The 27247-nt window shown below is 64.2% G+C and overlaps 1 protein-coding gene across 1 annotated transcript; it reads left to right on the top strand.

The window, feature by feature from the left end:
• The first annotated feature begins 2021 nt into the window (after positions 1 to 2021).
• Positions 2022 to 26915, top strand: PIEZO1 (piezo type mechanosensitive ion channel component 1). The gene is made up of 50 exons (XM_058813796.1): positions 2022 to 2176; positions 7750 to 7845; positions 8788 to 8910; positions 9166 to 9208; positions 9291 to 9447; positions 10167 to 10302; positions 11212 to 11425; positions 11612 to 11777; positions 11980 to 12072; positions 12162 to 12234; positions 12663 to 12748; positions 12850 to 13110; positions 13181 to 13274; positions 13357 to 13535; positions 13609 to 13757; positions 13909 to 14088; positions 14183 to 14271; positions 14898 to 15055; positions 15127 to 15303; positions 15394 to 15519; positions 15765 to 15965; positions 16047 to 16251; positions 16329 to 16433; positions 17047 to 17200; positions 17752 to 17995; positions 18467 to 18563; positions 18651 to 18819; positions 18894 to 18983; positions 19091 to 19170; positions 19362 to 19433; positions 20556 to 20653; positions 20735 to 20825; positions 21220 to 21392; positions 21471 to 21592; positions 21679 to 21810; positions 21888 to 22146; positions 22224 to 22412; positions 22612 to 22885; positions 23013 to 23115; positions 23205 to 23352; positions 23441 to 23655; positions 23778 to 23936; positions 24014 to 24161; positions 24268 to 24456; positions 24544 to 24636; positions 24739 to 24911; positions 24988 to 25110; positions 25194 to 25273; positions 25517 to 25712; positions 26433 to 26915. Exons 1-50 carry the CDS (start codon positions 2113 to 2115, stop codon positions 26680 to 26682), a joined length of 7296 nt encoding a protein of 2431 aa, XP_058669779.1. The 5' UTR covers positions 2022 to 2112; the 3' UTR covers positions 26683 to 26915.
• The last annotated feature ends 332 nt before the right edge of the window (positions 26916 to 27247 follow it).

The raw sequence follows: 27247 nt of genomic DNA, 5'->3' as shown, positions 1-27247 counted from the left end.
CCAGTGCTCACGAGGCCAAGCCCTGACTTGGAGCTCCATGGGGACCCTCCAGGGCGCAGCCATGGGAACAGGGGCTGTGGGGCACCTGCATTGCCCCCTGCCCGCCATTCCCTGCCCTGTGCTGTTGGCAGTGCCCGGAGCTGGGAGCAGCCTCTGGCCCATCGCTGCCGGACCAGGCACTCAGGCCGTGCCCACAGCACTTTACGGAGCCTCACGTGTCTCCCCCATCCCTCGTAAAACCCGAGCGAGGCTGGCAGAGAGCAGCAGGGCCGGATCCAGGCGGGCAGGGCAGGGCTCTGGGGTGCCATTCCGGTGCCCATTTGCTTCCACTGCCTCCATTCCCTGCCTGGCTGTGCGTGCTCGGGGCTGCTGCGGGTGCTGCACCGCCCTTTCCTGGATCCCTGCTGGTGGGGGTGGGCAGGGGTAATTCCCATCTCCAGACACCGTGTTAGTGCTGAACTTCATCTTTGTGATGCGCAGGGTTTCATTTACACGAGCAGCTCCCTCCAGATCCCAGTGCTGAGGGTGGGTGCAGCTGAGTCCCCGTGATAAGGATGGTGCCACGAGGGGCTGTGCCCACTGATCCCAGGGTTCCACACAGTATGGAGCCATCAGGCCCATCCTGTGCCCACTGATCCCAGGGTTCCACACAGTATGGAGTCATCAGACCCATCCTGTGCCCACTGATCCCATGGATCACACACTGGGAGCCATCAGACCCATCCTGTGCCCACTGATCCCAGGGATCCACACACTGGGAGCCATCAGACCCATCCTGTGCCCACTGATCCCAGGGTTCCACACAGTATGGAGCCATCAGGCCCATCCTGTGCCCACTGATCCCATGGATCACACACTGGGAGCCATCAGACCCATCCTGCTTTGGGGGTTCTGGGTGGGCAGGCGTGCCTGGATGGGGCTTGGGCACATTTGGGGTGGGGAGGAGAGGCCCTGGAACTCTGGAGAGAGCCCAGAGGAGAGTGGGGAGCAGTGTGGCAGTGTGCCAGCTGGATGCCAGTTTATGAACCGTGTTGGGAAAACAAGCTCAGGGGAGCCAAGGAATGTGGAGAATTTCATGGGCCGGTGGTTCCTGTTGCAGGCTGGTGGTTACCAGCACTGCCAGGTGTCACCAGCCACACTGCCCGTGCCACCAGCTGTGCCTGGCACCTTCCCACCGGGATCTGGGGTGGGATTTGGGACTGGGACAGCCCAGCTCCAGATGTGACCTGGGCTCCCAGTTCCATGGGGGTGTGGGTCTGCATCTGGCTCTGCAGCGGGCACCGAGCTCTGGGAATGTGGGACTGGGGGTCCAGCTCCAGGAATATGGGATGATTCCCTGGTGCCAGGGACACAGCACCCAGCTCCAGGAACACAGAATGATTCCTTGGTGTCAGGGATCATGGATCCAGCTCCAGGAACACAGAATGATTCCTTGGTGTCAGGGATCATGGATCCAGCTCCAGGAACACAGAATGATTCCTTGGTGTCAGGGATCATGGATCCAGCTCCAGGAACACAGAATGATTCCTTGGTGTCAGGGATCATGGATCCAGCTCCAGGAACACAGAATGATTCCCCAGTGCCAGGGATCATGACCCAGCTCCAGGGCTGCATATGAACCCCTCCCGAGCTCCCCACTCCACGCAGCAGCTCTGAGCCCTGGTATCAACAACAAACATTCAACAAAAACAAGTTCTGACTTCTTCATTTCATTTTCGGACAAAAAAAACCACGAAGCACATCTGCTTATCTTTCTTTCCTTTTTTCCCTTTTTTTTTGTTTTTTCTAGTCGGTATTTTTTTTTCCCGACGGCAAAAAGCGGAGCCCGAGGGGCTGCGGGGCCCGCGCAGAGCCCGGCCAGCCCGGCCAGCCCGTGTGAGCGGCGGGAGCGGCGGGCGCGGTGCCGGCGGGAGGCGCCGGGGCCGCGCCGGCCCCGCGGGTGGGGGGCGGGCGGTGCCGCTTTATAAAGCGGCGGGCGCGGGGCGGGGGCAGCGCCTCGGAGCGCCGCGGGACCGGGCAGCGGCGTCGGCACCGGGGCCTGCCCAGCCCCGGCGGGGCGGAACGGCTCGGAGCGGCTCGGGCCGGGCCCCCCCGCCGCGGCGGCCGGGCGGGATGAAGCGCCGGGGGCTCTGCCAGGGGCTCTACTGGCTGCTGCTGCCGCTCGCCCTGCTGGCCGGTGAGTGCGGGGATCCCCCGCCACGGGGAGCGTGCCTCGGGGCTGCCGCCGCTCGCCGGTGGCTGCGGGCGCGGGGCTGTCCCGGCACGTGGGGCGGGGAGCGCCGGGAAACCGGAGGCGAGCGGGAACCGGGGCTGCGATCCCGGAGCCGGGACGGGCGGTCCCTCCCTCCGCGGGGATCACCCGCGACCCCGCGGCTCCGCCCGTGACCGAGCGGCCGGCGGGCAGCGCTGCCGCTTTCCGCGGGCGGGACGGTGCGTGCGTGTCCCCCCTGTCCCCGCAGCTGTCCGGGTGCAGGTGGCCCGGTTGGGTCACAGCCGCCGCCGCTGTGCTGCTGGGGGCGAGGAGCTCGCTCCGACCGGGTGGGCGATGCCCGGGGGCGGCTGTGCCCATCCCGTCCCCGTGCCCGGGTGGATCCGGTGCCCCCGTGGCTCTGCGGTGCCCAGGCTGCCGCCAGCCCGTTGCCAGCACTGTCGGCCTTTGATGGCAGCTGTGCCACCCACCGAGGCGACCGGCTGGCCACCGGCCTGGAAAATCCCCGTGTCCCGGGACGCGCAGGACAAGAATCGGCTCTTTGAAGCCCGCCTGCTCCGGAGCCTCTTCGGGGACGCTGCGTTTGCGTAGACGCAAAGGAAAATCCTCCTTAGAGCGAGGATTGTTCGACGGGCTCCTTGTGCGGGCTCTTTGCCGCTCGCACCGGCCGTGCTGGGGGCCCGAGCCCCGCGGAGCTCTGGGGTGGCTTTGGGGTGGCCCTAGAAGGGCTTTTGGGACACTGTCCCCTGGACAGAGAGGGACACGCTGCCGGCCGAGGGAGGCGCGCCCGGCCGAGCCAGCCCCGTTCCCAGCCGCGTTTTGGGGAGCGGGGTCGGGTTTCGGGGTGCTGGCTCCGGGCGCAGCCTCGCTGGCGGAGGAAGTCGGTGACTCTTGAAAAAGCTGCTTTTCCTCTGCTTTGCCGGGGAGTGACTCAGAGCATCGCGCAGGATGTCAGGAGGTTCATGTTAATTATAACCCAGCCCAGCCGGGGCTGCGCTGCCCGGGCCGGGGCGCGGGAGCTGCCGGGGGCATCCCATGGGTGCCCGGGGCGACACGTGGCCTGCGGGCCAGCCTCCCGCGGGGCCCTGCTGCTCCAGTGATGCCGATTTACCCCAAATCCTGCCGGCTCGCTCGGCTCTGCCCCCGCTCCAGCACGGGGTGTGCTGGGGAGCGCGGCTCCCCCAGAGCTGGGGACACACTGGTGGCCTTGCTGTCCCCACCGCCCCCGCGGAGCTCGTGGGTGGCGTGTTTGAATTTGGGGCCCCGCTTGGGCGGTGACTCCGTCCCGCTCCCGCTCGTTGCCCGGAGGGGGTGACTCAGCAGCGCCCGGGGGGCTCGCAGGAGCCGCGGGGGAAACTGAGGCACGGGGGGTGTGGCCGGTGCCGCCGCACCTGGCCGGGAGGGTTTGCCCCCAGCTCGGCCCTTCCTTCCCGGGCAGCTTGGCTCTCCCCGAACGTCCGCAGGATGTTTGCTCGGGGCTCCCGGCCAGTCCGGGGCCGCTGCGGCCGCAGGGCTCGGGTCCCGTGGCTGGGGCAGCCCCGGCTTCCCACGGCTGGCACAGCCCCGGGCTGTGTGCCCACCTCGGCTCCGTCCTTCCTGCTGGGATTCTGGGGTGCTGTGGGGGCACCCTTTAATTCCTGCCCTGCGCTCCCAATGCCGGTCCTGCCCATGGTGATCCGTGGGGAGGGGTGGTGGGTGAGGGTGGCGCCCCCTCCCCCTGGGGCTGCGGTGCCCCCCGAGCCCCCTGGGGTGGGCACACAGCCCCCCCTGCCTGCCCAGGGTGTTTGGGGGTCCCTGGGGGTGCCACGGGGCTGGAGCCCAGCCGGGTGCCAGCGTGGGCTGCAGCTGCTGCCTGCTGCGGTCAGGTGCTTTTTATAAAACCCAGGGAAATAGAATAGAGGAGGAAAAAAAAACCTATTTAAAAAAATAAAAAAAGAAAAGCAGAGGCACCGCTGTCTCCAAGAGCAATAACTGCTGCTTCCTCCCGGGCAGGGGGAGGGGATGGCAGGATGAGATGGGATGGAGGTGCAGGACCAGGTGCCCAGGACTGAGCCCCCACAGCCCCACTGAGGTGGGGGACACCGTGAGGGGCTCCCCAGGGGTGCAGCGGGTCCCCTTTGGGTGAGGACAGCAGGGTTGGGGCACAGCTGGCACTGCCATGTGGCAGCCACGGTCACGGCCCCGCTGGGAATGCTGGTGGCCCTGGGAATGTGTCCTCGTGTGTCCCAGTGTGAGCCTGCAGCTCCAGGAGCCCTGTGGCACGGGCTGTGCCCTCCTGGCATGTGCCCGTGTGTGACACTTGGCCCCTGAGCTCCCTGTGCCCTCCTGGCGTGTGCCAGTGTGTGACACTTGGCCCCTGAGCTCCCTGTGCCCTCCTGGCATGTGCCCGTGTGTGACACTTGGCCCCTGAGCTCCCTGTGCCCTCCTGGCATGTGCCAGTGTGTGACACTTGGCCCCTGAGCTCCCTGTGCCCTGGCACGAGCTCCTGGCTCCCAGCTGGGCTTTGCCAGGCTGGCACCGGGCCCGGAGCCCTCCTGGGGCATCTCCTGCGGCATTCCCGGGGGCAGGGTCGGAGCTGGCGGGATGAACTTTCCACAAAAACAGGATGTGGAGGGTGAGCCGGTGGGGCTGCTCTTTCCTGGAAAGTGGGGCTGGGAATGTGCTGCTGGCTGGGTCTGCGTGCCCAAGGGCTGTGGCTGTGGGGCTGCTGGCATCTGGGGACAGGGAGAGCCCCAGTGACGGGATTTTGGGACGGGGAAAACAACACTGATGGGATTTTGGGATGAGGCCTCTGGGTTCCTCACCCTACCTCTGGTTTTCATCCGGCTGGTGCAGAGTCGAGTCTTAGGAGCAAAGTGACACCTTGGGGACCCTGTCAGGGTCCCTGGGGTCCCCACCTGGGGCTGGTGACCTGGCAGGCAGCTTGGCAGGTGTGCCTGGCCCCGTTACCTGCTGCTGGGGCCAGGCTGTGTGAAGGAGCAGGGCAGGAATTAAAGAGCTTTGCTGATTAACCCTGAGTGGCTGCAGGTACTGAGCATGGTGTGGATGCAGAGCGATGCTGCAGGGCTGCTCTGTGGGGCTCGCCCGGTTTTGGGGGGTCTGGGATCCCCCTCTCCCCATTCAGCTGGGAATGGATCCATGCTGGAAGCTGCCTGGGTGTGGGATGGTGCCTGGCGGGCAGGGAGGGGGCTGTGCCAGACCCCAAATCTCCTCCCAGCGCAGTGCCAGGGAAAGGCGCCGGTGCCCGCTCCTCCTGGCTGCCCCCTTTGCCAGCGGTGCCCAGTGACCCCAATCCCCTCCCACGGGGAGATTCAATTAGGGCTGGCGTGGAGCAGCCCCGGCGCTGTGATTGAGCCTCCTCCCGCCTCATTAATGTCATTAATATTTCACGTTAATGCCGGGAGCTGCTCCGGGGTCACGGGCTGGGCGGGCAGCAATTGGGGTGCCAGACTGGGGTGCCTGGCTTAGGGGGCATGGTGAGTGCCCACACACAGCCGGGGTGTGCTGGTGAGGGCAGGGCACGGGCAGGGGGCTGTGGGTGCCACAGGGCTGTGCCCACCCCCAGGTGGCTGCTGGAGGGCGGCTTTGCCCGGCTTTGCTGGGCTCTGCTCTCCCCACACGCCAAACTGGTTTTTCCTCCCTGCGCTGCACTTTCCCGCTGTCAGCACTGCGGGGAACCGGTTCCCTCCGCGCACCCACGCACCGGGCACGGCACGCCCGCTGCACCCGGGGAAAGGGGGTGCCAGGCCGGGCTCCGGGGTGTCCCCAAACCCGGGGGTGTCCCCAAACCCGGGGGTGCCCCCAAACCCGGCTGTCGTGACCTTCTTGCCCTCCTTGCCGTCCTGGTGGAAGCCATCAAGCGCTCCCGGTGGTGCCTGGGGGCTGCAGGGGGTGCCACCAAGCAGAGGGTCCTGGTGGCACCAAATTTTGGGGTTGGCAGATGGGTACCCCCAGTGCCCAGCGTGATCCGTGCTCTCATTGGAGCTGCCAGCCGTGCCCTCGGTGCCGTGGCAGGGCCGGGGGCTCTCGGTGGGCGCGGGGACGGTGGCACAGGGGTGGTGGCACAGGGGACGGTGGCACAGGGGTGGTGGCACAGGGGACAGTGGCCCTGCGCGGCTCCCGCAGCAGCAGCAGCGTCTCGCCCCCGTGCCGGGAAGGCTCCTCTCGGCTGGAATGTTTGCTCCATGAGATCATCCTGCGCCGAACCAGCCAGGAACAGCCAGGAGCCCTCGGCAGCGGCCCGGCCCGGCCCGGGCTCACCGCGGGGAGGTGGCGGCTGTGGCAGTGCCGCTGTCCCCGGCCCGGGCTGCGCTCTGGGGACGCGCGGGGACCGGAGCTGCTTGTGGGCCGTGTCCCCCCCCCCGTGCCCCGCTGTCCCCGGGGCTGTGCCGTGTGTCCCCATCCCCAGGATGTGCTGTCCCATTGAAACCAAGTAAACACAGGAAGGGCCGGGCCGGGCTGAGCACGGCCCTGGCACCGGGCCGGGCCCCCCTCACCCCCCCGGTGCCACGGGGTCAGAGTTGAACCCCCCCTTGTGTCACCTCCCCTGTGTCACCCTCCGTGTCACCCCCTTTGTCACCTCCTTCGCGGCTGTGGTGCCAAGGGGAGCGGCTCCTGCCCTGGGTGACAAGCAGCTGTCCCCTGGGGCTGTCCCCTCCCTGGGCTCTCCCAAAGGGACCCCCCATGCTGGTGGGACGTGTCCCCCTGGTCTGCAGCACAGGGCATGGGGACAGCTCCTGGGACAGCACGGTGACAAAGCTCACTGCCCTGTGCCCAGCTGGGCACCGATCCCAGGGTGTCCCAGGGGTGTCCCAGGCCAGTGCCAGGTCCCTGGGCACTGATCCCAGGGGTGTCCCAGGCTTGTCCCCTGTCCCCAGGCTCTGATCTGGGCTGTCCCCCTGGTGCTGCCCATCCCTGCACCCTCAGTGCTGCCCTGGCTGCTCCCAGCCCCTGCCCCATGTGCTGGTGTCTGTCACTGTCACACAGGTGACAGGAACGCTGAGTCCCCAGCCGGGGTGGCAGGTGCCTTCCCACGTCCCTGTCCCCATCCCTGTCCCCGTGTCTGTCCCCGCAGGGCGCTGGCTCCTCCGGTAGTTTCGTGCCTGCAGACGAGCTGTAATTTAGGGCTAAAAATAAGTGAGGGGGAAGGTGCTGGGCTGGTGGCACGCCCAGAGCAGGGCAGGGGACAGGGGACAGGTGCTGTGCCAGCCCTGCAGAGGTCATGGCTGGGGGTCCCTGCACCGCTCAGCCTGGTTTGGTGGGGATGATGTGGAAACGCTGCAGGTTTTTGTCATGGCTCTTCTTCCCCTGTCACCCCACGTGTCTGGGACCTCTGGTGTCCCCTCTACTTGTCACCCAGAGTGGCACAGCCTGATGTTCTGCCTGTGCCCCTCTTTCTGATGGCACTTTTTTGGGGCTTGCCCCCCTTATCTGGCATTTCGGGGTGCCCCTCTTTAGGGGATCCCCGCAGTGGGGAGGGTGCACCTGTGATCCCCCCCTGTGCCCCATCCCTGTCACTGACCCTGTCCCTTTGTCCCCAGCCTGCCTTTTCCGCTACAATGTGCTGTCCCTGGTGTACCTGCTCTTCCTGCTGCTCCTGCCCTGGTTCCCGGGGCCCTCCTCACATTTTTCCACAGGTAAGGGGGCACAGGGGGTGGCACAGGGTACCCCAGGGCACACACAAGGGACAGTGGGCACAGGGGACAGGGGGTGGGCACGGCACAGGGGACAGTGGGCACAGGGGAGCTGCCCCCCCTCCCGTGGGCACCTTGGCTGTGGTTTCACCCCGCCTGGGCAGTGGCTCCGTGTGGAGCCTCTGTCTGTTAATTATAGCCCAGGGGGGTTATTAATAGCCCTGCTGCTCCACAAGGGCCGGTTTGGAGCTTTTTTAACCCAAAACCTCAGGGCTGGGCTGTGTGGGCACACCGCGAGCAGCCCCTCCGCCCTGCCTGGGGTGTGTGGTGGCCTCAGGGGTCACCCCCACCCCATGGGCAGGTGCCCGCAGCCCCCCTGTGCCCGGCTCTGTGCCCACTGCCAGCGCCTGGCACGGCCACAGATAAAAGCTTTACCCAAGCTTCACCCTCTGAATATTTCATGGGCTGCACGGCCCTGCATGGATCCCGGCACTGCCCAGAGCCTTGCCTGGATTTACAGGAAAAAACAAGAGGAGGGAAAGCTCACAGCTGTGGTGGGCTCGCTGCCCAGCCCACCCCTGGCCAGGAAAATGGGCACAGGGCCCGGGGAGCCGGCTGGGAATGGGGGCAGAGCCAGGTGGTGGGGGGGTTTGGAGGGGGGGACCCCATGAGCCATCCCATGGGTGTTCCAGCAGGGATGGAGACCCTGGGGCCTCCCACAGGGTGTTCCAGCAGGGATGGGGACGCTGGCTGCGCCCCAGGGTGGTCCCAGGCCTTTGGCTCTTGGGCTGTGCTGGGTGAGGGCAGAGCCCTGCTGGGATCCCGACCCTGGGCACAGCCCTGGCATCTCTGGGCGCTGTTCTCCCTTCCCAGCTCTTGCTGAGGGTCCCTGCTGGGGTTCCCGCTGTCCTTGGCTGGGGGGTGACAGCTTTGCCCGTGTCACAGGTCACAGCAGCCGCATCCTCAAGGCTCTGCTGGGGATCAGCATCCTCTTCCTCCTCGCCCACCTGGTTTTCCAGATCTGCCTGTACACGCTGCCCGCCCTGGACCAGCTGCTGGGGCCCAGCTGTGAGTAGGGGGTGCCCGTGCCCACCCTCACCCACCCACCCCCAGCCCTGCTCCCTGTGCACCCTCCAGCTGGTGCCGTGTGTGACCCATCCTGGGGCTGCTGAGGCTCTGCAGGGTGTGCCAGCCGTGTGCCACCTCACCTGTGCCATGCTGGGTGCCAGTGCCCTGGGCACAGAGCCCCTCCTGCCATGGCTGGGGGTGCTCAGTGCCTGCCCACGGGGCTCTGCCCCTCTCAGTGCCCCCTCCTCCCCACAGGCAGCTCCTGGGAGGTCTTTGCTCGGCACATTGGGGTCACCAGGTAAGGGCACCCTCCCCCGTGGGGCTGGCAGGGGCTGGGGGGGGTCACCCCTGAGCCCTGCCCTGCCCCAATGTCCCCCCAGGCTGGACTTGAGTGACATTCCCAACTCGGTGCGGCTGGTGGCACCCGACGTTGGCATCCTGCTGGTCTCGTCCGTGTCCCTGTGCCTGTGCTGCCGCCTCAGCCCTGCCCCTGCCGCCTCCAGAGGGAATCCCGAGGTCCTGGAGTCCTCTGAGTGGGTGAGAGCCGCCCCTGTGCCACGGGGACATCCCACCATGCACGTGCCACCGGGTGCCCGTCTATGGCTGTCCCTGTCCCTTCCCTGGGCACGGCCTGGGGCTTGGCACGGGGGCATCCCCATGGTTGGGGACCCAGTTTGGGGTGGTTTTGGCCAGGCTGGAGGGCTCGGTCATTGTCACACAGCTCAGGGTGACTCAGCCGTGGAGGAGTGTCTGTGTTTGCCCTGGCAGTGCCACAGGGATCGTGGCAAACAGCTGGGACAGTGGGGTGGGCATTTATGGGGGTGGGCAACTATGGGGTTGGGTGGTTATGGGGTGGGCAGCTGTGGGGTGGGCAGTTACGGGGTACAGGCCCCCAGCTGGAGCTCGCTGGTGCAGGGTGGGTGCTGTGCCATTCTGTGCCATGCTGTGCTGTGCCGTGCCAGCCCCACCTGGCAGTGCCACCCGGTCACAGGGACACCGTGCTGGTGGCACGGGGCAGACCCAGCCCCGGTGTAACCCGAGCACTGCAGGCACGGACGCCTTTGCCGTGAGCCCGGGAGGGAGCTGGAAAAAGGAAAAAGCTCCGTGCTGGGAGCTCCCGGAGCCAAGGCGAACACGGCCCGAGCAGGCAAAGCTCTGCAGGCGGGCACTGAGCCTGCCCTCTGTGGCTGGGGAAACTGAGGCACGGCGGAGCTGGCCGGCTCTCGGGGCTCAGGGCGCGCTGTTGTCCCCGGCAGAGGGACGAGAAGGACGCGGGGCGGCAGCGGAGGGCGCGGAGGGACTCGAGGCTGCGGAGCCGCCTGCGGGACAAGGCTCATTCCCTGCTCTGGGAGGCTGGCAAGGGCCTGGCATTCCTGCTGCTGGCCCTGGCAGGTGCGTGTGTGCCGCTGGGGTGCTGGGGGTGGCACGGGGACAGGCTGCAGGCAGCGCTGTAAAGGCTTTATTCCAGAGAACGCAGTTTTTATAGAGAGATACGATGGATTCTGTTTGATTGGTTAATGAACAAAAACATCCTGCTCACACGCTGTTCTTGAGAAGAACAGAGAGACAAAGATTGTACATTGTTTGTACTTAACATATATTTAATTGTAGATTGTTTATATTTAACATATATTTATTTGTGGATTGTTTATATTTAACAAGTTATCCCATCTTTACAACTCCTTGAAAATTCTCACAAGCCTCTATGAGAAACTCTTGTTTCTCTGTCTCTGTGCCATGGCACCCACAGGAGGGCACAGCCTGGGGGGCACACGGGGATGGGTGAGCTGCTGAGGAGGTGCTTGGTGCAAAGTGGGGATGCTCAGTCCGAGGGAAAGCTGCTTGGTGCAGTGGGGAGGGTTTTCCATCCAAGGGTAAATCTCAGTGAAAAGAGAAGGGATGCTTGGTGTAAGGGGAGAAAATGTTCAATCCCAGGCATAAATCTCAGTCCAGAGGAGAGCTGCTCACTCTGAGGGCCAAATGCTTGATCTGTGGAGGGAGAGATGCCTGGTCTGGGGAGGGAGAGGATGCTCAGTGCAAGGAGGGACGATGCTCATTCCAAACAGGAGTGATGCGAGATTTGGAGTCCAAAGGGGAAAAGGTTGGACCAAGAGGAAGGAGAGCTTGGTGCAAGGTGGAAAACTGTCCAAGGGGAGGGGATGCTTGCTGTGAGGAGGGATGCTGGGTGCAGTGGGGCGCTCTCAGTGGGATGGGGGGTTCAGTAGGATGCTCTCAGTGGGATGGAGGTTCCAGTGGGATGCCGGGCTGTGCACTGACCGCCCGTGGGGCGCTGCTCCCCAGGGATCACCCTGCCCTCCGCCTCCTCCAGCGTCTACTTCCTGCTCTTCATGGGGCTGTGCACGTGGTGGGCCTGCCACCTGCCCTCCAGCCAGCAGGCCTTCAACGTCCTCTGCGTGCTGCTTGGCATCTACAGCGCCTGCCACCTGCTCTGCCTCTATGCCTACCAGACCCCCTTCGTGCAGGGGCTGTTCCCACCCCCCACCATCTGGGCACGGTGAGTGCCAGGGGGGAGCTGTGCCAGGGGGAGCCACCCTGGGGAGGGCAGCCACCCACAGGCACGGCAGCCTGGCTGCTGGTACCATCTTTGGGATGGCAGCCTGGATGCTGGTGCCACCAGTGGGATGGCAGCCTGGCTGCTGGCGCTGGCTGGGGGTTGATGCCAGCTCCTCTGTGCCCGCAGGGTGTTTGGCTTCAAGGACATCATCCTGTACCACAACTGCTCGCAGCCCAACATCCTGGACCTCAACAACAGCCACCCCTGGCCTGTCTACGCCAACCCTGGCATCCTGCTCCTGCTCTACTACACCTTGGCCACCCTGGTGAAGCTGCGCCGGCGGGAGGTCAAGGTGAGGGCTGCAGGGCTGAGCCACAGCCCGGTGGTGGCAGCGGTGACAATGGTGACAATGTGCCTGGCTGTGACCGCCCCGGCCCTGCTGCAGGGGGGGCAGTGGGGTGCCCGCAGTGCGGGGTGCCAGGGCAGGGGGCTGGGGCATGTCCTGCTCCCCGGTGGTGCCAGTGGTGCCCTGAGCTGGCTCCCGCCCCTCGCAGAGAGCTGCGGCACCGGCACGGCCGCGCCCGAGGGACCTGGTGGAGCTGGAGAGCTGGCCCCAGGACACTCCCCATGTGGCTGAGGACACCAAGGTGGGTCTGGGGTGGTTTGGGGGGGCTGTGCAGGGAATGGCTGCGGGATGGGGGTGCCAGGGTGGCCTCTGAGCCCTCTCTGCCCTCAGCCCATGCTGTACCCCAACACTGGGAAACGGAGCACCAGCAGCGAGAACTGCACCATCCACATCCTGAACCCACGTAAGCCTGACCCCAAACCCCTCCCCAAACCCTGCCTGGATCCCAGGGGTCCTTTATGCTCCCCCTCCCCAAACCCTGCTTGGATCCCTGGGGTCCCTCATGCTCCCCTTCCCCAAACCCTGCCTGGATCGCTGGGGTCCCTCATGCTCCCCCTTCCCCAAACCCTGCTTGGATCCCTGGGGTCCTTTATGCTCCCCTTCCCCAAACCCTGCCTGGATCGCTGGGGTCCCTCATGCTCCCCCTTCCCAAACCCTGCTTGGATCGCTGGGGTCCCTCATGCTCCCCTTCCCAAACTCTGCCTGCAGTCTGGGGGTGCTTTGTGCTCCCCCTCCCCAAGCCCTGCTGGGATCCTGGGGGTGCTTTGTGCTCCCCCTCCCCAAACCCTGCCTGGATCCCGGGGTCCCTCACGCTCCCTCTCCCCATGCCAGGCAGGAGGCATCCGGCGCCGTGGCTGCACACCGTGGGCCACCTCCTCATGAAGCAGAGCTACGTGGCTGCCCTCATCGCCATGATGGTAAAGAGCTGGCAGGGGACACGGGGACACGGCCCTGGGGAGGGGACGCAGCCATTGGGGGGTCACCCGGTGGGCTGGGCCCTCATCCTCCCTGCCCGCAGGTGTGGAGCATCACGTACCACAGCTGGCTGACCTTCGTGCTGCTGCTGTGGGCGTGCCTGATCTGGACGGTGCGGAGCCGCCGGCACTTTGCCATGCTGTGCTCGCCCTTCCTGGTGCTCTACGCCATGGGCCTGTGCGGCCTGCAGTACGTGTGGGCCATGGACGTGGCCGCCGAGCTGCCCACCCGCTTCAGCTTCGTGGAGCTGCAGCCGCTGGGGCTGGTGCACCCGAGCTACCCCTGCATGGTGCTGGGGGCCAAGGTGAGTGTGGCACCGCGGCACCGTGCCACCCCCGTGCTGCCAGCACCCCGCTCACCGCCTGTCCCCACAGCTCCTGTTCACCCTCACCTTCTGGATGCTGCTGCGGGGCTTCGTTGGCGAGGTGCTAGCGAGGAGGGCGATGGCCACCTCTGTCACCGATACAGGTGAGGGCTCCTGGCGTCGCTGTGCCTGTGGGGGGACCCCGGTGTCCCTGCCCAGCTCCTGCAGCCCCTGTGTGCCCCACAGAAGCCAGCCAGATGTGGGACGTGCTGCAGAAGCTGGGCGAGGTGCTGAGGGATTTCTTTGCCAAGTTCTGGATCTGCGTCTGCGCCGTGCAGTTCATCGTGGTGACCTTCGCCGGCCGCCTCGTCCTCTACAAGATCGTCTACATGCTCCTCCTGCTCCTGTGCCTCATGCTGTTCCAGGTGGAGGGGCTGGGCACCCCTGGGGACCTGTGCCACGCCCGGGGTGGCCCTGCTGATGTCCCTGTCCCCGCAGGTGTACTACAGCCTGTGGCGCAAGGTGCTCAAGGGCTTTTGGTGGCTGGTGGTGGCCTACACCATGCTGGTGCTCATCGCCACCTACACATACCAGTTTGAGGACTTCCCCATGTACTGGAGGAACATTACAGGGCTCAACGATGACCAGTGAGTGTCCCCTACTCGCTGGGCATGGGCAAGGGCTGGGGAAACCAAGGCACGGAGCAGGTTGGGGTTGATCCCTGGTGTGGATCAACCTTGGTGCCTGGTTGGGGTGGGATGGATGGGACCCCGTGCTGACCCTCCTGTCCCCACCCAGGCTGAGCGACATGGGCCTGCAGCAGTTCAGCGTCTCCAAGCTCTTCTCCAGCATCCTCATGATGGGTTTCTTCCTGCTGGCCTGCATCCTGCAGCTCCACTACTTCCACGAGCCCTTCATGCAGATCACCGACCTGCAGCACATCCGGCCCCCCTCTCTGGCCTCCTCCTACATCCACAGGTAGGGGCTGGTGCTGAGTGACCCCCCTGCACCCTGAGCCCCCTGTCCCTGCTCTGTGACCCCCCCCATCCCTGCTCTGACCCCCTCCCCACAGGTCTGAGGAGCTGCACGGGAGCCGCCTGCTGCGGGACGCAGCTGCTTCTGAGACCACCCACTCCCGAGACTCAGACACGGCATCCCTGGGTATGGGCAGGGATGGGGCACGGGCTGGGAGGGGGGTCCTGCAAGCCAGGAGGGACCTGGGAGGGCAGGGAGGTGGATTTGGGTTGATATCTGGGTGGGGAGATGGACTTGGGTTGATATCTGGGCAAGGAGATGGATTTGGGTTGATGTCTGGGCAGGGAGGTGGATTTGGGTTAATATCTGGGTGGGGAGATGGACTTGGGTTGATGTCTGGGTAAGGAGGTGGATTTGGGTTGATATCCAAGTGTGGGAGGGTGTGGAGATGGACTGGGGCATCCTCCAAGCCTGGAAGAGCCTTTCAGGGTATGGATTGGGGTGTCCTTCAAGTCTGGGACGGTGTGGAGATGGTCTGGGATGTTCTCTGAGCCAGGAATGGGCTGGGAGGGCATGGGGGTGGGTTGGGGTGTCCTGAAAGCCAGGGTAGGACCAGGGTAGTGCAAGGATTTATTGGGGTCTCCTCCAAGTCTGGAGGGATGCAGGGATGGGTGGGGATGCAGGGATGGATTGGGGTGTTCTCCAGGGCTGGGGTGCTGTGGGAATGGACTGGGGAGGACACAGGGGAGGGGTTGGGTGTCCTCAGAGCCAGCAAGGCTGTGGGGGTGTCCATGAGGGTCCACGTCCCACAGTGTCCAACAAATGGGGGCTGGTGCTGGAGCGCCTGGTGGTGCTGGGCCGCACCTTCTCGGACAAGATGACACGGAGCGAGGTGTTCGTGAGGCGCCTGCTGGAGCTCCACGTCCTCAAGCTGGTGGCTGTCTACGCTGTCTGGGTGGCCCTGGAGGAGGTACCCCTGAGGGTGCAGGGTTGGGGGGCTCTGCTGGGCTCGCCACGGTGCTGACACAGCCTCTGCCCCAGGTCTCGGTGATGAACTTCTTGCTGGTGCTGCTGTGGACCCTGGCCGTGCCCTACTGCCGCTTCCGCCACATGGCCTCGTGCCTCTCCACCGTCTGGACCTGCATCATCATCGTCTGCAAGATGCTCTACCAGCTGGAGGTCGTGGACCCCCACGAGTACTTCAGCAACTGCACCCAGGTGTGCCCAGCGGGGCCGGTTCTTGGGGGGCTCCCTGGCTGGATGGGGGGGCTGAGGGCGCTGACCATCCCCCGGTGCTCCCCTCTGCAGCCCCTGCCCAACGGCACCAACCTGACCCCAGAGGAGCTGAGCAACTCCACGCTGTACCGCGGCCCCGTGGACCCCGCCAACTGGTTCGGCATCCGCAAGGGCTTCCCCAACTGGGGATACGTCAAGGTGGGCACAGGGACACGCTGGGGATCGCCTGGAGGGGCTTCTTGGTGTCACAGCGTGGTCCTGAGCATCTCTTCTGAGAACCTGGGGAGATGCTCTTTTTGGGAACCACCTGGAGGGGATTCTTGGCTTCACACCATGGTTCTGAGGTGTCTTCCAAGAACCTGGGGAGATGTTCTGTATGAGGACCGCCCTGTGGGGGGATTGCTGGTGTCACCCCGTGGTCCTGAGCGTGGCCTGTTCCCCAGAACCACCTGCAGGTGCTGCTGCTGCTGGTGTTCGAGGCCGTGGTGTACCGGCGCCAGCAGTACCACCGCAAGCAGCACCAGCTGGTGGCCCCCGTCACCGAGACCGTGTTTGAGGACATCTCCCGCGAGCACCTCGACCTCAGCCTCGCCAACTGCGCCAAATACTTCATCAACTACTTCTACTACAAGTTTGGCTTGGAGGTGGGGGCACCCCTTGTGTGGATTGGGGTCCCGGCGCTCACAGCACCCCATTGCTGAGCCCTGCACCCCCTGCGCCCCCAGATCTGCTTCCTGATGATAGTGAACGTGATCGGGCAGCGGATGAACTTCCTGGTGATCCTGCACGGCTGCTGGCTCGTGGTGATGCTGACGCGGCGGCGGCGCGCGGCCATCGCCCGCCTCTGGCCCAAGTACTGCCTCTTCCTCGTCATCTTCTTCCTCTACCAGTACCTGCTGTGCCTGGGCATGCCGCCCGCCCTCTGCATAGGTGAGGGGCACCCTGCCTGTCTGTGGGAAGGGGCTGCAGGAGAGGCCTGGCACTGATGGTGCCCCCTGCCCCCCCAGACTATCCGTGGCGCTGGAGCCGTGCCATTCCCCTCAACTCGGCCCTCGTCAAGTGGCTCTACCTGCCCGACTTCTTCCAGGCTCCCAAATCCACCAACCTCATCAGTGAGTAGCCCCCTGCCCATGGGGTGCCCCCTACTCCAGCCCCTGGCAGTCCCTGCTCATGGGGTGGCACAGCCCACGGCAGCCCCCTGGCCCCCCTGCTCCGGCCCCTGGCACCTCTGTGCCCGTGGGGTGCCCTGTCCCCCTACTCCACCCCCTGTCCCAGCCTCTGGGACCTCCCCAGCCATCCTTTGGGTCCAGGAAGGAGGAAGGACAGACAGGAGGGGTGGAGGAGCTTTAAGAGCCCCACTCTTTTGGAGGTAGAATTTAAATCACACACCCCGCTGGAGAAGGAGTCATGGCAAACCCCACCTTTTTTGGGGGGACCTTAATTGTTTTGTTATGCCACCCCTTTTTGGGGTCCTTAATTGTTATCCCAGCCCTTTTTGGGGTCCTTAATTGTTATCCCACCCCTTTTTGGGAAAAGAAGGGACCTGGAGGGATCCACCCTTGGTTAAAGAGGAGGTGGGGCTAGGGAAAGCTGCACCTGCCTGGAGGGAATGAACAGCTCCCCATGCTGGGCAGGAGGGGGGTGCCCCACGCCTGGGGGAAGGGTTTGCGGGGTGGTATCAGCATTTAGGGGGGCTGTGGCCCGGGCTGAGCCCTGTTTCCCCAGATGATTTCCTGCTGCTGCTGTGCGCCGCCCAGCAGTGGCGCGTCTTCGAGGCCGAGCGCTCCGAGGTGTGGCTGCGGGCGGCCGGGAGCAATTCTGACCGGCTGGACCGCGAGAAGGACCACCACAACCCCACCCCAAACTTCATCTACTGCAAGTGGGTGTCCCCAGCACCGCACCCCCACCGGGGCTGGGCTGCGGGAACGGGATCCCCGCTGTGGGCACTGAATGGGGGCCTCCTCTGGGATGGGACCCCTTGGGGTGTGGGCACAATGGGATCCCAGCCTTGGAATTCCAACCTTGGGATGCCAGACTTTGGGGTATGGATGGGCTTCCCCCCTGGGATGGAACCCTTTGGGGTAGGGACAAGATGAGATCCCACCTTAGGGTGGCAAGTCTCCTGGGATGGGACCCCTTGGGGTGTGGGTGGGATGGGACCTGCTGGGCTGGGATCCTCTAGAATGGGATTGGAACCCTTTTGGGCCAGGGTTCCTTTGGACCTGACTCCCCTGATGGCTGGAGCAGGGATACTCTGAGCCTCTTCTAGAAGGAGATGAGGTGGTCCAGAATACCCCCGGTGCTGGACCCTCACAGGCTTTGTGCCATAAACTGGGACAAAACCCTTTGTCCCCCATGATAGGACTGGTGGGGGGCACTGGGACTGTGTCGGGAAGGGACAAGGCCTTGCTCTGACCAATGCATCCACAGGTCCTACCTGGACATGGTGAAGGTGGTGGTGTTCCACTACCTCTTCTGGGTGGTCCTGGTGGTGGTTTTCATCACCGGCACCACCCGCATCAGCCTCTTTGGGCTGGGCTACGTGCTGGCCTGCTTCTACCTGCTGCTCTCGGGCACCGCCATGCTGCGCAAGTCGGCCCATGCCCGCCTGGCGCTCTGGGACTGCCTCATCCTCTACAACATCGCCGTCATCATCTCCAAAAACATGCTCTCGGTGCGTGCTGAGCCCCCACGGGCTCCTCCTCGGGTCACCCTGTGTTGTACATCAAAGGGGAGACAATGATGCATCTGACTCCGTTGATATCAGAAGGCTGATTAATTGCATTATTATACTGTACCATATACATTTCATCTAAGCTGAATCTGCCAAGCACTCACTCTGCTCACACTGCCCAGAATCTCGTGACTGTCACCACACACACACACCTGGCCCAGACAGGCCAAGGAAACAAAACATCCTCACTTTGGATAAACAATCTCCATATTGCATTCTGCTTTGGCACAACACAGGCACAGCAAGTGATGAGAATTGTGTTTGCCCTTTCTCTGAGGTTCAGAGGATGTGAATCTCAGAAATCCTTGGGAAGAATTGTGCCTTGCTTTTCTCTGTGAAGAGAAATGTGGCAGCAGCCCTGGCTGTCCCCTGGGGTGGTGACAGAGCCGTGTGTGCCCTCTCTGCCCGCAGCTCCTGTCCTGTGTCTTCGTGCAGCAAATGCAGAGCAGGTTCTGCTGGGTGATCCAGCTCTTCAGCCTCGTCTGCACCGTCAAGGGCTACTACAACCGTGAGTTTCTGCTCTGGGCGAGATCTGGGGGGCGTGGGGCTGCAGGCTTGGGCTGCTGCCTGACCCGCCTGCTCCTCTGCCTGCCAGCCAAGGCGATGCACAAGGACCACGACTGCACGCTGCCCATCGAGGAGGCCGGCATCATGTGGGACAGCATCTGCTTCTTCTTCCTCCTGCTCCAGCGCCGCGTCTTCCTCAGCTCCTACTACCTGCACGTCATGTGGGACCTGCGAGCCACTGCCCTGCAGGCTTCCAGGTGGGATTGGGGTCCTGGAGGGTCCCCATGGGTTTGGGGGGCCCCCCTGACCCTCTGCTGTCCCTGTCCCCCAGGGGTGTGGCACTGTTCAAGGCCAGCATCATGAAGAGCCTGCGCTCGCACCAGCAGGCCGAGAAGAAGTCTCTGGACCAGCTGAAGCGGCAGTGAGTGGGTTTGGGGGGCACTGGGACCCCTCTCCCTGCACCTTGGGACCCCCCTGAGTATGGGGTGCCCCTTGGGGAGCGGGCTCTGCAGCACCCTGTGCCCCCAGGATGGAGCGGATCCGAACCAAGCAGCAGAAGTACCACCAGGAGCAGGCTGTCAGCGCGGAGCAGGAAGGGGACAAAGCAGGTGAGAGCCGGGGGGTCCCTCCCGTGTCCCCAACCCTCTCTGGACACGTGGGTGGCACCGTGACCCTTCGCTGACGCCCATCGTGGTGGAGCCCTGTGGAGTCCCCCTGGGCAGGGTGGGTGCCCTGAGTGGGTGCCCTGAGCAGGGAGGGCCCCTCTCAGCCTCTCTCAGCCCCCTTTGCCATCCCACAGCTCCTGGTGGCCCGGCAGACCCGTCCCGGCAGAGGGAGCGCTGGTGGCGGCCATGGTTAGACCATGCTACAGGTACAGCCCCAGCACGGGGCCATGACAGGGCTCAGCCCTCGAGAGGTCCCTCCGTGGGACCACTAACACCTGCGGGGACACTGCACTGACACCTGCAGGGACCCTGCACTAACACCTGCGGGGACACTGCAGGGACACTGCAGGGACACTGCACTGACACCTGCAGGGACCCTGCACTGACACCTGCAGGGACACTGCAGGGACACTGTGCTGACACCTGCAGGGACCCTGCACTGACACCTGCAGGGACCCTGCACTAACACCTGCGGGGACACTGCAGGGACACTGCACTGACACCTGCAGGGACCCTGCACTAACACCTGCGGGGACACCGCAGGGACACCTGCAGGGACCCTGCACTGACACCTGCAGGGACCCTGCACTGACACCTGCAGGGACCCTGCACTAACACCTGCGGGGACACTGCACTGACACCTGCAGGGACCCTGCACTGACACCTGCAGGGACACTGCACTGACACCTGCGGGGACACTGCAGGGACACTGCACTGACACCTGCAGGGACACTGCACTGACACCTGCGGGGACACTGCACTGACACCTGTGGGGACACTGCACTGACACCTGTGGGGACACTGCACTGACACCTGCGGGGACACTGCAGGGACACCTGCAGGGACACTGCACTGACACCTGTGGGGACACTGCACTGACACCTGCAGGGACACTGCAGGGACACCTGCAGGGACACTGCACTGACACCTGCGGGGACACTGCACTGACACCTGCGGGGACACTGCAGGGACACCTGCAGGGACACTGCACTGACACCTGCAGGGACACTGCTCAGCCAGGGGGACACCCCGCGTGTCCCCTGTCCCCAGGCTCAGCCTCAGAGCACTAACCACAGCTTCTCTGCTCCCCAGCACTCACGGGGTGTTGGGCTGGGGGTGCCAGGCTGGGTTTGGGGTCACTGACGTCGGTCACCTCTGAATGCTGGCGCCACTTTGGGGACGTGGCAGTTGAGTCGTTGGGTTTGATGTCCCCCATGGGTGTCCTCGGTGCCAGGCAGCGCCCTGGGAGATGGCAGCGGGGACAGCCTGGGGTGTGGCACCCCTGCCATGGCCCTGGCTGTGCTGTGACGCCCTGTGCCCCCCGGCAGTGCTGAATTCTGGGGACTACTTCCTCTTTGAGTCGGACAGCGAGGAGGAGGAGGAGGTGCAGGAGGAGCCACAGTCGGGGAGGCCGAGCGCCTTCCAGGTGAGCAGGGCTGGGGGACTGCAGAGCAGCCCGAGGGCTGGCAGTGTCCCCAGGCTGCTGATGGCCCCTGTCCCCCTCCAGCTGGCCTACCAGGCCTGGGTGACCAACCCCAACGCGGTGCTGAGGCAGCAGCAGCAGCCTGAGCAGCCAACGGGCACTGAGAGCCCTACAGGTGGGTGTGACACCCCAAAATGGGGCTGGGGGGCAGGAGGGGACACAGCCCTGCCTGATGCCCGCTGTGTGCCCTGGCAGGGCACTCCCAGCATGTGTGAGGGCTCTCTGGTGGCACAGTGGGGTTTGGCACAGGCTGTGCAGCTTCTTCGGTGCCCACCCTGGTTGTTCAGGTGGATGTGGGGGGACAGGGGATGGGAGAGCCCCAGAAATGATGTTCATCATTTGGTGCGGGGCATGATGAGGTGCAAGGAGAGGGGTGGAGGCTGCCCAGGGGGCTGAAGGCCGGGAGCAAGAGAACGTGGGAAGAGCTGGTAGGTGGGCAGCAGGACTGCAGCACTGGGGGTGCTGAGGAGGTCTGGGGTGACCCTCGTGCCCTCTCCTTGCCCTGGCAGAGCGCAGCACAGCCCTGCAGCGGGCAGTGAACACGCTGAAGTTCCTGTGGCTGCTGTGCGAGGCCCTGATGGACGGGCTGGCCCAGTGGCTGGACACACAGACGCGGGAGCACACGGACATGTCCCGGGTGCTGTGCCTCGAGAGGTTTGTCATGGCAGAGCGGCTGGCCAGGGTGAGCCCGGGGGAACACCGGGGCACGGCGTGGGGGTGGCAGCCCACGGGGGTGGCACTGACGTCCTGCCTGCCACAGGGAGAGGAGATAAACGAGGAGGAGTTCGCCAATGAGCTGTACGACCTGCCGCCAGAGGAGCTCCTGCAGGAGCCCAGCCCGCCCACCTCCCTGGCTGCAGCGTCCCTCCTCCGCGCTTCCAGGCAGGTGCATAGATACCCTGAGGGACCCTGGCAGTGCCACAGGCAAGGCAGGGGGCTCACCCCTGTCCCTCTGTCATCCCCAACAGGTACGTGAGAGCTGCCCCTTCTTCTGGCAACCAGGAGCAGGAGATCAGCGTGGAGGACGGGGCTGATGCCCAGCAGTTCCTGACCGTTCCCCAGCAGCGCAAGCGGACTGCCAGTGAGCTCCTCAGGAGCAGGTGGACAGGGGGACATGGGGACAGCAGGATGGGGCGGGGGGCAGCAGGGGGGCTCACCCCAGCCTTGCATCCTGCAGGAGGTTGTGTGTCGCTGAGCTGGATGAGTCACAACGGTTCTACCAGTCCCACAACCGGTTCCTGAAGCTGCTGCTGGCCGGGTACCGCTTCGGGACCGGCCGCTCCGAGCTGCTCTGTTACTTCACCATCGTCCTCAACAACATGGTCACTGGCTCTGTCATCTCCCTCTTCCTGCCCATCCTCGTCTTCCTCTGGGCCATGCTTTCCAACCCCCGGCCCACCAAGCGCTTCTGGGTGACCGCCATCATCTTCACCGAGGTGGGCAGGGGGTGGCCAGTGAAGGGACGGTGCCACCCGGCCCCCGCTGCCGCCCACTGACCCCAGCATCCCCACAGATGATGGTGGTGGTGAAATACCTCTTCCAGTTTGGCTTCTTCCCCTGGAATGGCTACATCACCCTGCTGCGCAACGAGGGCAAGCCCTTCTTCCCACCGCGCATCATTGGCTTGGAGAAGTCCATCTACTACATCCAGTATGACCTCCTGCAGCTCCTGGCCCTCTTCTTCCATCGTTCCCTGCTGCTGGTGAGCCCTGGGCCGTGGGTGGGCACTTGGGGGGAGCTGGAGCTGCTCCTGGGGGCTCCAGGCAGAACCCAGCAGGTGCTGGGTGGCTCTGCCGTGGTTTCCCACCAGTGCTGGTGGGAGTTGATGCTGCAGGATGATCCTGGGAGTGAGGTGTGTGAGGCGGGGGGGCAGCAGGACCCCTGACCGTGTCCCTCTGCAGTCCTATGGGCTGTGGGACCAGGAGAAGATGACGGACGAGAAGCGGCGGAGCGTGGAAGGGGAGGAGAAGCCGGAGGAAGCCGTGTCCCCACCATCAGCAGTGGCTGAGGAAGGGCTGGAGGCCCCAGCCCAGCCAGGAGCACTGGGAGCAGCCACGGGGCTGGAGCTGGAGCCAGAGGATGAGTCTGTGGAGCAGGAAGAGGAGAGTGAGGCCACGCAGCTCCGCTTCAGGAAGAAGCAGGGGAGGAAGACAACGGAGGTGGTTCTGGTGGAAGGTGAGCACCAGTTCCCAACCCTCATGTCCTGCTGAGTAGCAAAGCTGCCACCCCCAGGGTGCTGGGGTCGGGCAGGATGTGGCTGTGCAGGACCCTGGCTGTCACCCACGCTGTGCCTCACTTCAAGGGGACGAGGAGGAGGAGGAAGAGGAGGAGGAGTCAGAAGAGAGCCACGCTCACAGGAAGCTGAGGGCGTTTGGCTTGCAGGTCAAGGGCTTCTTCCTCACCATGTGAGTTGTGGGGGTGTTGGTTGGGGTGGGGGCTGTGGGGTGCAGTCCCTGTCACCTGTCCCCTGTTCCCTGTGTCCCCATCCCTGCAGGGCACGCGACATATACCAGCCAGTGTGCAAGTTCTTTCGGGACATCGTGGACACGCAGAGCCGTGCGGCCACCGACGTCTACGCCTACATGTTCCTGGCCGACGTGGTCGGCTTCATCATCATCATCTTCGGCTTCTGGGCCTTTGGGGTGAGCGGGGAGTCCCACAGGGCCCTGCCTGTCCTGCCTCCACCACGGGGTGAGGCTGGGCCGGGTCCTGACCTCTCCTGCCCCCCAGAAATACACGGCGGCCGCCGACATCACCTCCTCGCTGTTGGAAAACCAAGTGCCAGAGGCTTTCCTGTTCATGCTGCTCTTCCAGTTCACCACCATGGTCATCGACCGCGCGCTCTACCTCCGCAAGAGCGTGCTGGGCAAGCTCGTCTTCCAGGTCATCCTGGTCATCGGCATCCACATCTGGATGTTCTTCATCCTGCCCTACGTCACCCAAAGGCACGTCCCACAGGATTCCCCGCCGCAGCACGGCGTGGCCCTTGCGTGGTACCTTGGTGTCCCCCAGCCCACGTGGTGGCCCAGGCTGGTGGCTGAAGGGTGGTGCCACGTCCCTCCCGCAGGTTGTTCCGCCACAACACGGTGGCCCAGCTCTGGTACTTTGTGAAGTGCATCTACTTTGGACTGTCGGCCTACCAGATCCGCTGCGGCTACCCCACCCGCATCCTGGGCAACTTCTTCACCAAGAAATACAACTACCTCAACCTCTTCCTCTTCCAGGGGTAGGGCACGGGGCCGCAGGGAGCCCTGGGCACGCCGGGGGTGCCGTACCACTGCCCTGTCCCCGTGTCCCCCCCAGGTTCCGCCTCGTGCCCTTCCTGGTGGAGCTGCGTGCCGTCATGGACTGGGTGTGGACGGACACCACGCTGTCCCTGCCCGACTGGATGTGTGTGGAGGACATCTACGCCAACATCTTCATCATCAAGTGCAGCCGGGAGACTGAGAAGGTACAGCCCCTGTGCCAGGAAGGGTCCCTCACTAAACCCCTCCGGGGGCTTTCTTGGGGTCTCCCTGAGCCCGCCCTACACCGTGCACTGTCTCCCCCCACCCCAGAAATTCCCCCAGCCCAGGGGGCAGAAGAAGAAGAAGGTGGTGAAGTATGGCATGGGCGGCCTCATCATCCTCTTCCTGGTGGGCATCATCTGGTTCCCTCTGCTCTTCATGTCTCTGGTGCGCTCCGTGGTGGGCATCATCAACCACCCCATCGACGTCACCGTCACCCTCAAGCTGGGGGGGTACGAGGTGAGGATGTGGGGGTGGCTGTTGGGCTGCCCAGATGGGACACCAGGGTGCCCTGCCTGGCTGATGTCCCCCTGTCCCCCTCCTCAGCCTCTGTTCAGCGCGAGCTCCCAGCAGCAATACATCAAGCCCTTCACTGACAAGGAGTACGAGGACCTCACCAAAGAGTTTGAGGGCAAGCTGGTAAATCCCCTCCTCACCCCAAAAAATCCCTGCTGGCTGCCCAGGGCGGGGGCTGGCAGAGCCCCCAGGGCAGGGGCTGAGCTCTGTCCCCCTCGGTGGCAGTTGGCCATGCAGTTCATCACCATCTATGACGTGGAGGACATCGTGACCGCCCGCATCGAGGGCAGCTCGGGCTCGCTGTGGAGCATCAGCCCCCCCAGCCGCGAGCAGATGCGGCTGGAGCTGCAGAACGGCTCCTCTGACATGACCCTGCACCTCAGCTGGATCTTGCAGAGGTACCTCGGGCACGGCCAGGGAGGAGCCAGCCCTGCCTGCGCCCCCGTGCCCGCACTGAGCCTCTGGTGCCCGCAGGGACCTGAGCAAGGGGGGCACGGTGGAGAACGCCTACGGCAAACACAGCACAGAGCTGGACCCCGGCACGCCCGAGCGCCTGCAGCTGGCCCAGATGCTGGATGGCACCAGGACTGAGCCCGTGTGAGTGTCCCCTGAGGGGGGTGGCTGGACCCCTGGGCTCGGTGGGACGGTGTAACCCCCCCTGTCACTCCGCTTTCTTGCAGGGCATTGCAAAACCTCTTCCCCAAATACATCCAGGCATCCACTGGCCTCGAAGCCGAACCCATCGAGGAGCTGCAGCCAGGTAGGTCCCAACATGTTCCCCACAAGAAAACCAGCACTGGGTGCCACCTCTCTCTCTGAAGACAGTGAGGACATGAGTCCCAGTGTGTCCCTCCCTAAGGCAGCAGCACTGGGAGCACATCTGGTGGTGCCAGCCCCTGTGGACAGTGAGGACGCGAGTCCTGCCGTGTCACTCCCACCCAAAAAATGTCCTCAAGAGCACAGCAGCCACTGTGCCCTGCCCTGACGGTGTCACCCTCTGCAGATGGTGAGGAGAACTTCCTGGACGTGGAGCTGCAGCTGAAACAGGAGCGCAGGGGCTCTGGCCCCGGTGAGCACTTTGTGGAGTGGTGGGTGCTGAGGCAGAAGAACGCGCCATCCAAGGTGGGCAGCATCCTCCCCATGGTCATCTTCAACGACAAAGTCAGCCCCCCCAGCCTGGGCTTCCTGGCTGGCTACGGGTACGTGGAGGGTGCCAGGGTGTGGGGGGATCTGGAGGCATTGGAATTAAATACCAGTATAGCCAGGTGGGACGTGCCTGGGCTCATCTGGCTCTCGCTGCTCGACCAAAGGGGCCAGGTGTGGTTGTTTCACCCCAGAGACACCTTTGGCTGGCTGGGTGTGTGGTGTTTCACCCCAGAGACACCTTTGGCTGGCTGGGTGTGTGGTGTTTCACCCCAGAGACACCTTTGGCTGGCTGGATATTGCAGCTGGGCACTTGGGACAAGCCCAGGCATGCAGGAGCTCAGGTTTACCTCTGCTGGAGAAGCTTTAAGGCGATGGTGAAGGAAAGGAGTCAGTTCTGCTGGAGGGTTTGGATCCAGAGCTTTATTCCTGGCCCACAGGCCTCTGAATTCAGCATCTCCTCCAACAGAACTTCCTAAACCACGTGGTTGTTCCTTTTAACCCTGGGGAGAGGGGCAGGGAAGGGGTAGGGATCCCACCAACCAGGTAAGGCGGGGGAAGTCTCAGGGGACAAATGACACCTGGATGGCCCAGCGTCCCCAGGGATGAGAGGCATCTTTTGAACTTGGCCAATCACTCGAAACCCTTTCTGGAATGCCAAGATTGACGGACAGCAGGGAGCGAGGGAGGGGAAGGGAGAGGTTATTGGCACACCTGGGGAAAGAACTGGGATGCCTGTGACACCGGTGTGACCCAGATGTGCCCCCCTCTGGCAGGATCATGGGGCTCTACGTGTCCGTGGTGCTGGTGATCGGCAAGTTCGTGCGGGACTTCTTCAGCGAGGTGTCGCACTCCATCATGTTCGAGGAGCTGCCCTACGTGGATCGCATCCTGAAGCTGTGCCAGGACATCTTCCTGGTGCGCGAGACGGGCGAGCTGGAGCTGGAGGAGGAGCTCTACGCCAAGCTCATCTTCCTCTACCGCTCGCCCGAGACCATGATCAAGTGGACGCGGGAGAAGGAATAAGGGGGGAAGGGGCTGCAGCCCCCTCCCCGGGCAGGGACATCACCGCCAGTGCCTTAAGCAGCCCCCCAGGCTGGGGCTGCATCCCGGCCCGGGAGGCACTGGGATCTGGGGTTCTGGGCGCTCCCTTTTTCTGGATGTTTTTCTTACATTGCTTTGAAGCCGTCCGACGTGCACAGACCGCGTCGTGCCTTCCCGGGGAGGGGGGACAGGAGGTGCCAGCCCCACCCCGCCCATTGGGCACCCCTGGCTGCCAGGTGGGGATCGGGGGGTCAAGAGCCAGCCCGTGCCACCCCCACCCCGCCCATTGGGCACCCCTGGCTGCCAGGTGGGGATGGGGGGGTCAAGAGCCAGCCTGTGCCCCCTCCCTGCCGGCCCCAGCCCTGCTCCAGAACCAGGCTGAACTCAAGCAATAGCCCCCCCCCCCCCCCCCCCCCCCCAGCTCCAGGATGGGGGTCCTGGGTTGTGGCCCCTCCACGTTTGAGGAGGTCTGGCAGCCCCAGTTGGACTTTAGACACTTGTGACTTTGGGTTTGTTTTTTTTTTTTAATAATTCAAATGTTTTATTT

The sequence above is a fragment of the Ammospiza caudacuta genome, chromosome 13 (assembly GCF_027887145.1).
Source record: "Ammospiza caudacuta isolate bAmmCau1 chromosome 13, bAmmCau1.pri, whole genome shotgun sequence".
Classification (NCBI taxonomy): domain Eukaryota; kingdom Metazoa; phylum Chordata; class Aves; order Passeriformes; family Passerellidae; genus Ammospiza; species Ammospiza caudacuta.
The sequence above is the reverse complement of the archived record's forward strand: the minus strand, read 5'-3'. Positions and strand labels throughout refer to the sequence as shown.

Coding starts and splice junctions, on each gene's coding strand:
- PIEZO1 (XM_058813796.1), top strand. CDS start 2,113: ATGAAGCGCCGGGGGCTCTGCCAGGGGCTCTACTGGCTGCTGCTGCCG. Junction 21,811..21,887: donor AGTGAGCTCCTCAGGAGCAG/GTGGACAGGGGG, acceptor TGCATCCTGCAG/GAGGTTGTGTGTCGCTGAGC. Junction 22,147..22,223: donor CCGCCATCATCTTCACCGAG/GTGGGCAGGGGG, acceptor GCATCCCCACAG/ATGATGGTGGTGGTGAAATA.